The sequence below is a fragment of the Chelonoidis abingdonii genome, chromosome 9 (assembly GCF_003597395.2).
Source record: "Chelonoidis abingdonii isolate Lonesome George chromosome 9, CheloAbing_2.0, whole genome shotgun sequence".
In the NCBI taxonomy this organism is placed as follows: domain Eukaryota; kingdom Metazoa; phylum Chordata; order Testudines; family Testudinidae; genus Chelonoidis; species Chelonoidis abingdonii.
In genome coordinates this window covers 59,321,482-59,334,188 of record NC_133777.1, presented here as the reverse complement: position 1 = coordinate 59,334,188, position 12,707 = coordinate 59,321,482, and the positions used below count along the sequence as shown (strand labels likewise).

Below are 12,707 nucleotides of genomic sequence, written 5' to 3'. Positions count from 1 at the left end.
TTTATCCAAAACTCAAGCTGCGATGCAACAGTTTGCAAGGATGCCCCACTGGTTCAAATGATTTCAGACTGTCACCGATAGCTAAACTTTATGAGCACAGAGGGCGAGGATGAACTTTGGCTGTGACCTGGATCCACAATTCACAGGGTTTTTTTTCTATACAGCTGCAAAAATATTCCAAAAAACATAATTGGCCATTTACTTCATTCACTTTTGCAAATGAAAATAAAGCTACTGTGAGAGCAGTCCCTTCACTAATGTAATGCTTTTTTCCCTCCTGGCTCCATCAACAACAAAGAACTCTCGCAGGCTACAAAATCTTTCTCTAAACCTTTTTAATGGAAAACTTCATAGAAAATATTTCATATCCTTTTACTTTTTTTAATAACATAACTATATACATGATAAACTGTAACAAAGACTTGCAGGGATTGGAAAAAATGTTTTGTTGACTACATGCAGATGGTACATTGTTCAAAAAAGTGTTTTCACAAACTCATGTACATCAAATGTAGCAACAGTGACAAAAGTTGGGGGGGGGGAAATGGCAGCTGTATATTATTTACCTGAATTTAATTGAAATAACACAGAGACATACAAAACACACAAATAATACAGAAGAATACACAATATAAATGCTTATTGCTAGCACAGGTTTCTTTTCTTTTCTTTTTTTGTTTTTGTTTTGTTTTTAAGTAAATAGCAGAAAAGAAATAAAATCTCCTTTTTCACATTTTATACTGCAGTTAAAAAGATAACTAATTTGTTATTTGCTGTATGTTTATTTTACTCTGGCATACGCTACAGTAGGAGTACATGACATTCACATGTAACAACTCAGGAATACTTGGTTTCAGCTCTGTTTGTGAATGTACTGTCACTTGTGAATAACAGCATGTTACATAGTACGTAAAAACCACACACAGGAAATGGCATGAATTATAAATACAAAATGCATTTGGGGTTCAGTGCCGGAAGATGCTGGGCACTTGGGTCCTGACTCAGCAAAGCATTTAAGGACAGGCTTAACTTCACCCACAGGCATACCCCTCCAAAGTCAATACGTAAAAGTTAAGTAAGTGCCTAAATGATTTGCTGGATTGGGCCCAGAGTGCTCAGCACCTTGGCCTATGGTTAGGAAACAAACTGTTAAACACATGAGGCTATAATTCTGTCCTTACACTCCACATAATGTACCTACAGTAGGATATTTACTGTACTTTTAAATAAATGTTGTTAACATAAAACACTCCGCCCCCTCCCTGGCCCCCCCAAACTGGCTCTTGAGTGTTACTCTGCAGCTGGAAAGAAGAAAAAGACAAAGACTGATGAGTTTATGTTCAGTTTGTTAACTGGGAATCAGGAGGGATTCTGGAACCATCGGGTGTGGCAGTGTACTGTAAACGTCTCACTTTTAAATAGGCTTGCTCTTATTCTGGTGCTGTGTCAAAACACAAGTGTAATCAATGAAAAGTCCACTAGCAGCAATTAAGCTTTTCTGGGGCTCACCGGCAGGGTGAGGATGGCAAGCCATCTTTTTGTAAAATCAAGCTTGTCGGGCGGGTTTTTCCAGCGCTAATGAATACATCACAGTTTCCCAACGTGCCAAAGTTGAAACATCTGCTGTAATCACGAGTCGTTTGCTGGCCAAGGAGCCTGCAGAGTCAGTCTATGCAGATATTTCATGGCACGCGGCGGGAGGTGGTGGGCTAGAAAGCTGAATTAGTTCTGTATAGCCTTTGGCATCTCCTGCCCATCCAGCCATGCACTTGTGGGAGGATGGGAAAACTTTATAAAAATCTTATAAGTGAGCTGGTACCTATAATAAGACATAAAATAACTGTTAAGATGCACTATGAATATCAGATCATCTCTGTGTGTTCATGGAAACCAAACCTCATTGCTAACTAGAATCCTTCCAAATGTAGTAATTCATACAATAAATTAGTTCCCTCAAGTCTAACCATTTCAAAATATCATACTGATTGCAAAGTTGCCAATATACCATATTGGCTGGCTCCAATTCAAAATAGTTCACTTTTGGTTATTAAAGAACATCAGTGATACTTGGTCAGTTGTGTATGGCTAAAATGGTGGCCTCCAAATGAGATCTGTAGCAAAGCACCGTATAAGAATATCAGCCCAGTCCAGCCTTGTTTGAAAAAATGATTTTAAAACAACTTCCCTTTTTTGCATATGTATGCAAAGGATTGTTGTGTGTGTAACTAACAGATTTGTAGTAGTACAGTTATTAAATAGTATCCAATTGCAATTTTAACTCTTGCTGCATGATTTGATTTACAAAAAAGTGGGAGGGGGGGTTTCCCAGTGGAGTGCTATGAAACAATACAGAGTTGGTTTGCATTTTGTATGCAATTATGTGCCTGGTATATATGTTGTAACTTAATATCTTAAATATATACTGCATAACAACACTTTTTATTCCTGAGTGCTGGTCCCATAAGGAATATTGAGGGTGGCATCACATGTTGTTCTGCACAACATGCTCCTTCATCTTCTTAGGAATTCTTTTGAGGAATCTTTATTGTCACAGTTTTAACTTCAGAATATTCTCTCAGTCCACATTCACCCCTAGAAAACAAATTGTAGCCTATCAACTCATGTCCATGCATTAGTTCCTTATCCAGCCATAATATGTAGTAGAAGGTTACTTGATGAAGTCATGATATAACTTGAACACCAAAGCTCAGTTGCATTGTTATATTGTGTATTTAACACTGGATTAAGGTTCATTTTATCTTCTAAAACCACTGACTGTCAAGTCCCAGTTTGAGAAAGGAAGAGTATGGATGGCTCCAGGGTTTGGTAATGAGGTGTGGAGCCACTATGAATCCTGTCTAGGATAATAGTGACTAGAAGCACCCACTGTCCATTGATGGAGCCATGCAAAATGAATTGATGGTCTCCATCCCTTCCAGGTTCTGGAGGAAAAATAGCCACATGCCAAGAACAAACAGCACAACTGGCACCTGTGTTAGCACTCTACAAAGAGAAGTCAAGGAATGAATGGCAGGAAAATGGAACTATTCATATCCCTAAACTAGAGCTGTGTTCAACCCTGACCTGCCTGTCTTCTATCCCTGCTAGTTCCTGTCCAATGAGTAGAGAGGGTGGTAGCAGCAGTTACAGAGGCTGAGACTGAGGAAATACCTAGCAGCAGGAATTTAGGGCATTAGCACGTACTCCACTCCAGAGTTCAACCTACCCAGATGTCCAGTAGCCAGAAACCCTTTTAGCCCTGGCACAATGACACTTAACTGAGCCTATAAGCTCTTAAAGTTTAGTTACTCTCATCTACCTGGGTTTGGATACTGCTGGCTACATCCACTACTTGGGAAATATGGAGATTAAGCTATTGGTGATAGATTCTTCTGTAACTGGCTCTGGCCCAGCTCCTCTCTTGGGCAATTCTGCTAAGTCTCTAGCGTGGACACTGCATGACTCTAATCAGGAGCGGTGCCAGGGTTTCTGACGCCCTAGGCGGACGGCCATTTCGCCGCCCCCCCCGCAGATCCGGTGGACCTACCGCAGTCATCCCGGTGGACGGTCCGCTGCTGGAAAGGCTCCGGTGGAGCTGCCGCAATCATTTCGGCGGGCGGTCCGCTGATCTAAAGGCTCCGGTGAACCTGCCGCAGGCATGACTGTGGTAGGTCCGCCGGAGCCTTTAGACCAGTGGACCGCCCGCTGAAATGACTGCGGCAGCTCCACCGGAGCCTTTCCAGCAGCGGACCGTCCGCCAGCATGACTGCGTTAGGTCCACCGGACCTGCGTGCTGCCCCCTCCTCCCCCGGTAAAATAGCACCCCCCAAAAATTCTGGCTCCCTATGCCATTGCCTAGGTCGCCTAAATGGTAGCGCCAGCCCTGACTCTAATCCTTTTCTCTCTCAGGAACAGCTCGTTTCCTTTCCTCTCCATACATTTGGGGTGACTGACAAGTCATTATTTGATATTAGCATTGCAGTCATGGAATTGGGGGCCTCTTGTGTTGAGACACAAAAATAGGCTTTGCCCCTGAGAGTTTACAATCTAAGTTCATGAGCTGAGCATCTTTTTGACCTGGCTTGGTACTAGAAGTCTCACACATAGGCTCTCCAGGCATAAAGGCATTTGCTCCTTGTTTAGACCCTTTTTCTCCCTGCAAGAGGCTGCACTGAGTTTAGTTTCCTTATCTGTAAGGATAAAACCTAGAGAATTCCTGTAACTGCACTTCATGTGAGTTTGTTTGGCATTTGGATCTTCCCTTCTTCCTTATGCAAGAGCGCAGAATGGAATCCTAAATTGCACCATTAAGAAAATTCCAGGGGGACTCTCCTGAACCCCCCTTTTAATAAATGTTGCTTTCAAAAGAGGGAGGGGGGTTATTATTCAGAGGCTGTCCACTATAAAACCCTTGGGTATGCTACTGATGTTTCATAGCCTGTTCTGAATTTACTTCCAAAGTGTACATTTTTACACCCAAATGTTTCCCCGGGGGGAGACCCTTCTGACCTCCCTTTGGAGTGTTAATTCATTTGTGCAGAGATGTTGATATTTATCAGGTCATTTCACCCCGCCTGCAGTTTTGAAACCCTTCCAACATGCCTGTTGGCACAGTAAAGCTTACACCTGACTTAGCCAGTTGATATTTAACTCAGTCAGACTGATGTTTCAGTCAGCATTGTATGAATTAATAGAAACTAAGTATAGGAAGAGAAATGAACTAATGAGGATTCTTCACAATTAAGTTGCACATTCAATTGGACAAACTCCCACAACTTGCAACAGAAAGTCCCCAGATTTGTCTTCTGCACAATGACCAAAACATTTATCAAACTTAGCTGAGCCACAGAGCCATTCTCCAAAGGCTCAGTAGAGGCTGTCACAGAGAGCTCCATGGAGCTGAAGAACTAATGCTAATAAGTCACTCTGTGTGAAAATTTCTGCTTGATTCAGTAGGGCTGAAACTTGGCTGCAAATACCCCTTGGACACATTTTTGAGTCAATAGTTAACCAAGCCAGAATAGAATCCAGAGCCTTTATATACCACAATTGCCAGCCGCTGTCTTGTTCTGGTCTAGCAAACAAAACAGTGGGGGCGGGGGGAGTGATATGGGCCTTCACAACCTTTTTTTTTCCCTTTTCTGTTTTGAACTTGAGAAGGTAGACAAACGTGAGGAGTCCTAGAGCTACCAGGAAGTTGATGCCCCTTTATAACCTTATCTTGATTGTCCCTACCTCTAATATAGCCATACAGGAGAGTACGGAGCAGGAAGGAAGCCCCAGTGCATGGCCACGTGTAGGCCTAACCAAGGAGACAGTTGTTGTTGCACACCCAATTTTTGCAAAGGGGAAATGGAGGAGTCAATGCTCAGGGAGTGGTCAGAGCCATCATTCCATTCCCATCTATCAGCTGATCAGGTTTGAGGGTGGAAGTAAGCTACACTCCAAAAATGGGTGAAATAATGTATGCTCCCTCTCTCCCTCCCCCGAAGAACAAGAGACAATCAGGAAAGGAACTATGACCCAGGGATATTCCTTCTTGGATCCTTCTGAGCAGTGCAGCTGGGCATTGCCCTGTAAGCAGGACCAAGCTGAAAAGCTCAATCTAGACTTTACAAATTAACTCAATGATAGACAATGAGGCTGAAGTAGAACTGAACTTCCTTCGGGAAAGTTTGGACTGAAATCAGAAAGTCTTTCTTTGGGTCATTTTAATTTAATTTGGCCATACTAAATATGATGAGCCTGATTCTCATTTACAAGAGGTCACCTTCACAGCACTCTGGTGGTGTAAAGGGGCCTTAATAGGAATGTAACGGTAACTTAAGACCACTTTAAGGCCTCTTTACGCTTCCAGAGCATTGTAAAGGGGCAGCCTTAGTAGACAATAGACCTGAATCTCATATGTATGTAAGGTCTGATTCTCCACAGCTTTTCACTTTGTGTCATCAGGTACACCTGTGCAAAGTGAGTGTAAAACTGGTGTAGCAGCCCTCGAGTGTTGATTTTCACTCTTTCCTACCTATGAAAAAATAGTGGAGAAATTTAGGAAATGAAATGCAAGGCCTAAATCAAATCTTGCTAATGCAACATTAAGGTGACACGGTTATTACCTAACTCTAATATAATATTAACTCAGTTGTGATGCACATTATATAATATGTTTCCTAGTTCTATTTTTCTAATAACATGTGAAGCTTACTACGGTTTGTGCAGTAAAACACATGGATGCGCAACATAGAAAAATTAACATTGTTAGAACCTTCACTGTTTTCATTCCTTGACTTTGTGATTTTAACATTGAAACCTTGACTTTGCGGTAAAATGTGTGTGTGCGTGTGTGCACATGGGGTGGGGAGAGAGAATAAAAGACATGATGGACCCTGGTCAGATGATTCTTAAATGCCTAGAAAGATAACTCACAGCGGAGTTGTCATCAGGTGTCTTTTCTTGGGGGAGACAAATATTACATCAGATCTAAACATTATTTTCTGTGGGAGAGATTTTCAAAGGCACGAATGGGAATCAAGTGCCCAACTCCCATTGATTTTCAGTAAAGGTTGGGTTATGCAACTGCCCTTTGTGTGCTCCAAATCTTCCTCTAGGTACACATGAATATCCTTACTCTCACAGGTCGTCCCATTCAATAAAGGTACTACAAAGTGTGCTCTATTGTGCTCAGTGTTTTTGGAATATTTTCACAATTATAAGAATTAGCCAGTTCGAGGGCTGATCTACACTACACTGTTAGGTTGGCTTAACTACTCAGAGCCTTGAAAATTTTCACACCCTGTGTGATGTAATTAAGTCAACCTAAGCCCCAGGGGTTGAGAGATGGATTTATTAAGGTGATGGAAGAACCCCTGTCTACACTTCAGCGCTTCTGCAGCCCAGCTGCAGCACATTCAGTGTAGGCATAGGTATCCTGAGAACAGTCTGACTCATGAATGAGTTCTGCTAAGTGGTTCTTAACAAGGGAAGATATATCTATCTGCATAGAGCCCATTTTATGGATCAGAATCTACTTCACCATATTTAGTTTGAAATATTTGACCTTATTTTGATTTTACTGCTGAATGTATAGTCAGCCACAAGCTATTTTCAGGGATTAAATGGGACTTAAGTGGTTCACGTGCCCTCTGCACAGGATTTTGCCTATTATACATATATATTAACAAAAACATAATCAAATCTGCTGCATACACAATTGATAAAATATCTTGCTATTTCCATGAGGGTTTAATACAGGTAGGATGTTAAACTAGGTATGGTAAGAAGAAGATTAAGGGTGGGATTCCACTCCAAGAGATCTGCCATTTACTTCCAACTGAATTAGGAAAGAAGAGAGATATTCCATAACAGAAGGGGGATTTTTTTTAGGAAGTGTTAATAGAATCACGTTAGTGTAGGTCTGATTTCATTTAACGTTGTTAAATCTGGAAGAGATAAATAGCACTTTAATTACAAGCAGGTGGTCCAGTATTGGGAACTGTGGCAAACAACAGTGGAGACAGAAAGAATACAAAGAGTTACAGCTAGGAAAGCAAGCAATATGGCAGAAGAATGACAACATGGGAATCTTCCCAGAAAATTGCCAGTTAATATGTCTGAGGAAAAATCTCCTGGATCAGGGCGATATTTGGAAACTTCCATTCTCTTTAGGAATGAGAAGACAGTCCCGCTAAGTCACCTTGCTGTTCCAAAATCTCCAAGGGAAAAATAATAGGGCCATGCAAGCCAAATGTATATACAACCAAGACATGAGTATCCCTGTCAGGGGCGGTTCTAGACATTTCGCCACCCCAAGCACGGCGGCATGCCGCGGGGGGTGCTCTGCCGGTCGCCGGTCCCATGGCTCTGGTGGACCTCCCGCAGGCATGCTGCCAAAGGCAGCCTGCCTGCCGCCCTCCCAGCAACCGGCAGAGTGCCCCCCGCAGCACGCCGCCCCAAGCATGTGCTTGGCATGCCGGGGCCTGGAGCCACCCCTGATCCCTGTCTTCTCATACCATGCTCATCAGGGTGGTACATGACTATCTCTATCATTTTCATGCTAAAAATTCACTAATGTTTCCTTACTTATTTATCTGAGCAAAGTTTAGAAGACAACAATATGATACTTACATTTCTCTCCCATTGCCAGACATTTTGAACCCTCCAAAAGGACTCTGGGCATTTAAGGCATTGTAACAATTTATCCTGTCAAAAGAAAAGGAGCTAAATCTGGCGCATTGTCAGTTATGTATTTGGGAATCCAGTTGGGAGGACTAAACTCATAGAAGTAAGGACACTAGCCAACTATTTGTAGTAACTAAGTAACTTCAATCATATTAAAAGAAACATAAGCAGTTTATCTTTTATGAGCATAATCCTGCTCCCTGTGCAGACAATGACATAACTCCCATTGTCTTCGAAAGGGAGCAGGGTCAGCTTCTCACATGTTGATGGAAAAAGTAAAGTAGCTTGAATTCAGCTTCAGTAACAAACCTCCATGCCACCTTGTAACATTTTGCTATTAGATTTGAAATTGTCTTTTTCCACCTGATTTCCTCTGGGCTCTTTAGTTTATCCAGTTCTGACGTATCAAATTACATGCTGTTGTTAACCCTCAGAAATGGAGCTTGTCAGTCCCTAAGGATTAGGGACAGTGGGTGCCTGTTGTTTTCTTGATGTATGTACTTTAACATCAGCAACTGCATTATTATTGGTGTGTTCATCAGAAAAATCTAACAGGGTTCCTCCATTCTGAAAACAACACAGGACATTATTTTTATTTTATTAGGATGATGACGATGATTTCCTATTATTTGTTTTCAGCAGTGCCTACCAGCATGCCAGCGGCTGAGTTTACAATCTAAAGAAGATGGGGGAAGGCACAAAACACAAGTAAACTGGGCGGGGTGATGATAAAACACTTTTACCTCTCCGGTTAGTAGATATCTAGATTGGGCCTGGGAAAGGGTGGAAAACTAGGGTGGCACAATGGTGAGTCAAACTCCTTATCTCCAACAGCAGGAATGCATGGTGACTGCTGCCTTACCAGACTGTCCCAGCTTGCATTGCTGATGAGACTGTCAGGGCCTTGTTTATGTCATTTGTAAAGACAGCAGCTACCAGTCCAAAATCTGAATTGTTGGCTCTCTCTATAACTTCATCCATTGTTTTAAATCTCAGTATTTCTTGAACAGGCCCAAAGATCTGCAACAGAAATAAATGGTTAATTTGTAAAACAGCTTTGGGATAAAAATCCCCATTTTTTCCAGCTGTCTCCCTTTTCCTGTTTTACTCTTTACCAATTCCAAAAGGAATATTTATTAGCGGCACCAGCTCCCTGCAAAACTGTGTGAGCTTTCCCAAAGCAGAGCCCTAGGAAGAGCATCCACTCAACGAATCCCATCCACTTTCTTTTCTCTTTTATCAGCTCTGGAACTTGGCTAAGACAGATTCTTTACCCAAACAGCTGCTGAGAGCTTCTCTACCTCTAAAGGGTATTGAGACGCACACCATTGCCCAACAAGACCCATATTCCATTTACAGCAGTAAATTCCAACTCTAAGACTTTCATATCCTCAAATAAATAAAATAAAATAAATCCTGTTTAGACACAAATTTATGATGATTGTGCCCCAGAAAGGAAATCTGTGGATACCTCTTCCTTGGCAATCCGCATGTCATCTGTTACATTGGAAAACACCGTAGGTTCAATGAAGAAACCCTTTCTTCCTAGTCCTTTACCTCCACATTCGAGTTTTGCACCTTCAGTAATGCCACTTTGGATAAGTTCCAGGATCTTGTTATACTGTTTCTTATCAATCTTAAAGGTTGAAAAAGCCGTGTTAGTTCTACTGCTTGATAGTACTCTCGACTACAAACCAGAATGAGTCTGAGATATGCTCACAAATGCTCACTTTGGCTCAAACTTGAGAGGTACTAAATACCTGCAACTCCTATTGACTTCCCCATCTCAAAGAATAGTGTAACCCAAATTAACCCTGTATGGTTTTTGTCCCGCCATAGTGGCTGGCCCACATATCGAGGCTAATAAGTCTGCTATTGCTTTCCAGCTAATGAAGCTGAGCCTTTTGTTCAGTTGGTAGATGGGTCATGCCTTTAGGTCCAGATGTCCTACAAATGACCCAACCAGGGGGCGTTAATTACAATTAGGTATTTATAGGTAATTTTTAGTGCAATTTAGATATTTTTCCAAATCTGCCTAATTTTTGTTCAAAACTCACCCCTTTTTGGAGATCAACAATCACAAACAATTATGGCACTATGAACTTTTTGAAGGACGACAGCGTAGAGCAGAGGCTTCTGGGAGTCTGCCTCTCCATTACATGTGCTCATAGCTTGGAGGTTCACAGTGTAGATTTAAGGACAGAATCTACCTTTAATTCTATGAAGCACACTTTGTAGAATTTGCCAGTATGCTCAAATATAATGCGAATGTGACTTTTCATGAAGGGCGAGAGACCTACTTCTGCACTGCAGCAGATAAGGTTGGCCCCTTTGGAACTATACTTTTTAAAATGCTTGTTATTTCAATCCCTGTGTACCACAACAAGTCATGCATTCATTGGCCACAAAACATGCTGTGGTTTGAACGAGAACCTCAGTGCTAAACAGGCACCACCATACTCTCTATGGACTGCCCATGTGACATGAAGAGCTGATGCATTACTCGTTACCTGGGGACCTTGTTCCGTAGTTGGGTCAAAAGGACTCCCCACTACTCTTCTCTTGGCACGTTCAACACTTCTTCTAACAAATTCCTCGTAGATTGACTCTTCCACGTAAATCCGCGAGCCTGCAGTGCAACATTGTCCTTGATTGAAGAAGACCCCCTGGTGAGCTTGTTCCACAGCATAGTCCACTACAAAACCAAGACAGCCACACACTGCTGTGAGAAGTAATTCACACACTGCTATTGTAGCCAGCATCAGACATATTATTTAGTGTTAAGTTTTTATAACTTCATAGCAGAATTACAGGATTTGGTTTTAAAAAAAAATTAAAAACACATTACTCCGGTATGGTCCTATACATGAGGATTCATTTTATTTTATGTAACAATCCCAGTGAAAACATGGTACACAATATGTGTTTTAAGTTTAAGAGATCAAATGCTATAGACTATTAGGGTGTAATTTTTCTCTCATTTACATGAGGTTTGACATTACTGAAATGCTGGTGACTTCCGTGGAGTTACTCCTGTACACCAGTGGGAGGAAAATCAGGTATATAGGGACAAAAATTGCACCCTTGGTTATTTGGGAGCAACAGATTCCTAGAACAGAATTTGGCCCTCATAGTATTTCATGTGCCTCTATAAAGATTAAAAATACCACCTTATTAAGCAGTAATGTCTAACAAGGTAGCCATTACCCCCCGTCAGTTGCAGAACTTTGAATTTGGTGTAGATTATGATCAATTTGGGGATTTAAAAAACAACAACAATGCTTTATTTTCAGAACATCCTTGAAAACCCTGTCTAAGAAACATGTCAAATGTGTTTCCTTGTCGCCATCATCTTGAAAAAGTAATTCAGACTGTTTTCCTGAAACTCATTCAAATTCTCCCAGGAAGAATCCACAAAGATTGAGAACAATAGCATTTAGAACTGGTTAACTGATTTCCTTTTTCTTTTCTTAACATAGTTTTGCGCTCTGAAGGGCTGTAACCATCCTCTTGTGGCTTTTCAAAGAACAGTATAGTTTCTATGGCTTTGCCACGCTGTCAGCAAACTTTCACACACGTTGTTCTGTAAACAGATTAAACAGTTCCTTTGTAACAGCCAGCAAAATCTCTTCAATGTTTAACTAGTGTCTTAAAATCTCAGGTTGGGTACTAGCAGTAGATTTGCAAGGAGACCAAACCTGCTATTGATCCTCTGTTTTGTATGATACACTGTGAACATAACTGTACTTTATATTTAAATTTCTCTGTAGGACAAGCAGAATATAGGGGAAAGAAGGGAAAGAAGCTCTTGAAAGATTTATAGCATATGAGATCTGTAATAAGTGCTTGGAAGGAAAACAAGTTGTCGCCTGACAATTGTCTGTGAAAACTGTAGCTTTGAGCAAGAACTGGACAACTGTTGAAGGGTGTTAATTGTAGAGATGGATTAATTAATATTTTGGCTGCTTGTTTCAGGTTACCTAAAATCACAAAGCTTTTGGCAGAACAATTTGTCCCAATCCAGGAAAATTCTGTCAAGTTTTGTCTACATGCCTAGTGGCACCTGCTTCAATTTAAGATGTGATTTCAGCCACATTAGTTAAACTGGTTGTAAAAAGTACGTGGACAATTTCAGTTTGAATCACTTATTTCAATTTAGCTTTTTTGTAGAAATAGCTTTATAGGAATAGCATTAAATAATTCAAATTAAACTTCTCAAAGCAACATAAGGGTGTCCGTAAATGGGTTTGCACTGGTTGAGTTAAATCAGTGAAAGTCTGTGCATAGCAAGACTTGAGGCCTTGTCTGCACTGGAACTTTTTTGGTGGTATAATCTAAGGCAGGGATAGGCAACCTATGGTACGTGTGCCAAAGGCGGCACGCGAGCTGATTTACAGTGGCACTCACACTGCCTGGGTCCTGGCCACCAGTCCGAGGGGCTCTGCATTTTAATTTAATTTTAAATGAAGCTTCTTAAACATTTAAAAAAAACCTTATTTACTTTACACACAACAATAGTTTAGTTATATAGT

The 12,707-nt window shown here is 41.2% G+C and overlaps 1 protein-coding gene across 2 annotated transcripts in view; it reads right to left on the bottom strand.

The window, feature by feature from the left end:
• Nucleotides 1-318: 318 nt before the first annotated feature.
• Nucleotides 319-12,707, bottom strand: part of ALDH1A2 (aldehyde dehydrogenase 1 family member A2) — a 73,365-nt gene continuing 60,976 nt past the window's right edge. For both annotated transcript variants that reach the window (XM_032774117.1, XM_032774114.1), the window contains exons 9-13: nucleotides 10,686-10,870; nucleotides 9,647-9,811; nucleotides 9,038-9,195; nucleotides 8,122-8,196; nucleotides 319-2,592 (exon numbers count right to left, since the gene is read on the bottom strand). In XM_032774117.1, the coding sequence (XP_032630008.1) occupies nucleotides 2,520-2,592; nucleotides 8,122-8,196; nucleotides 9,038-9,195; nucleotides 9,647-9,811; nucleotides 10,686-10,870 (656 nt within the window). In that variant the 3' untranslated portion in view covers nucleotides 319-2,519. The remainder of the gene's footprint in view (nucleotides 2,593-8,121; nucleotides 8,197-9,037; nucleotides 9,196-9,646; nucleotides 9,812-10,685; nucleotides 10,871-12,707) is intronic.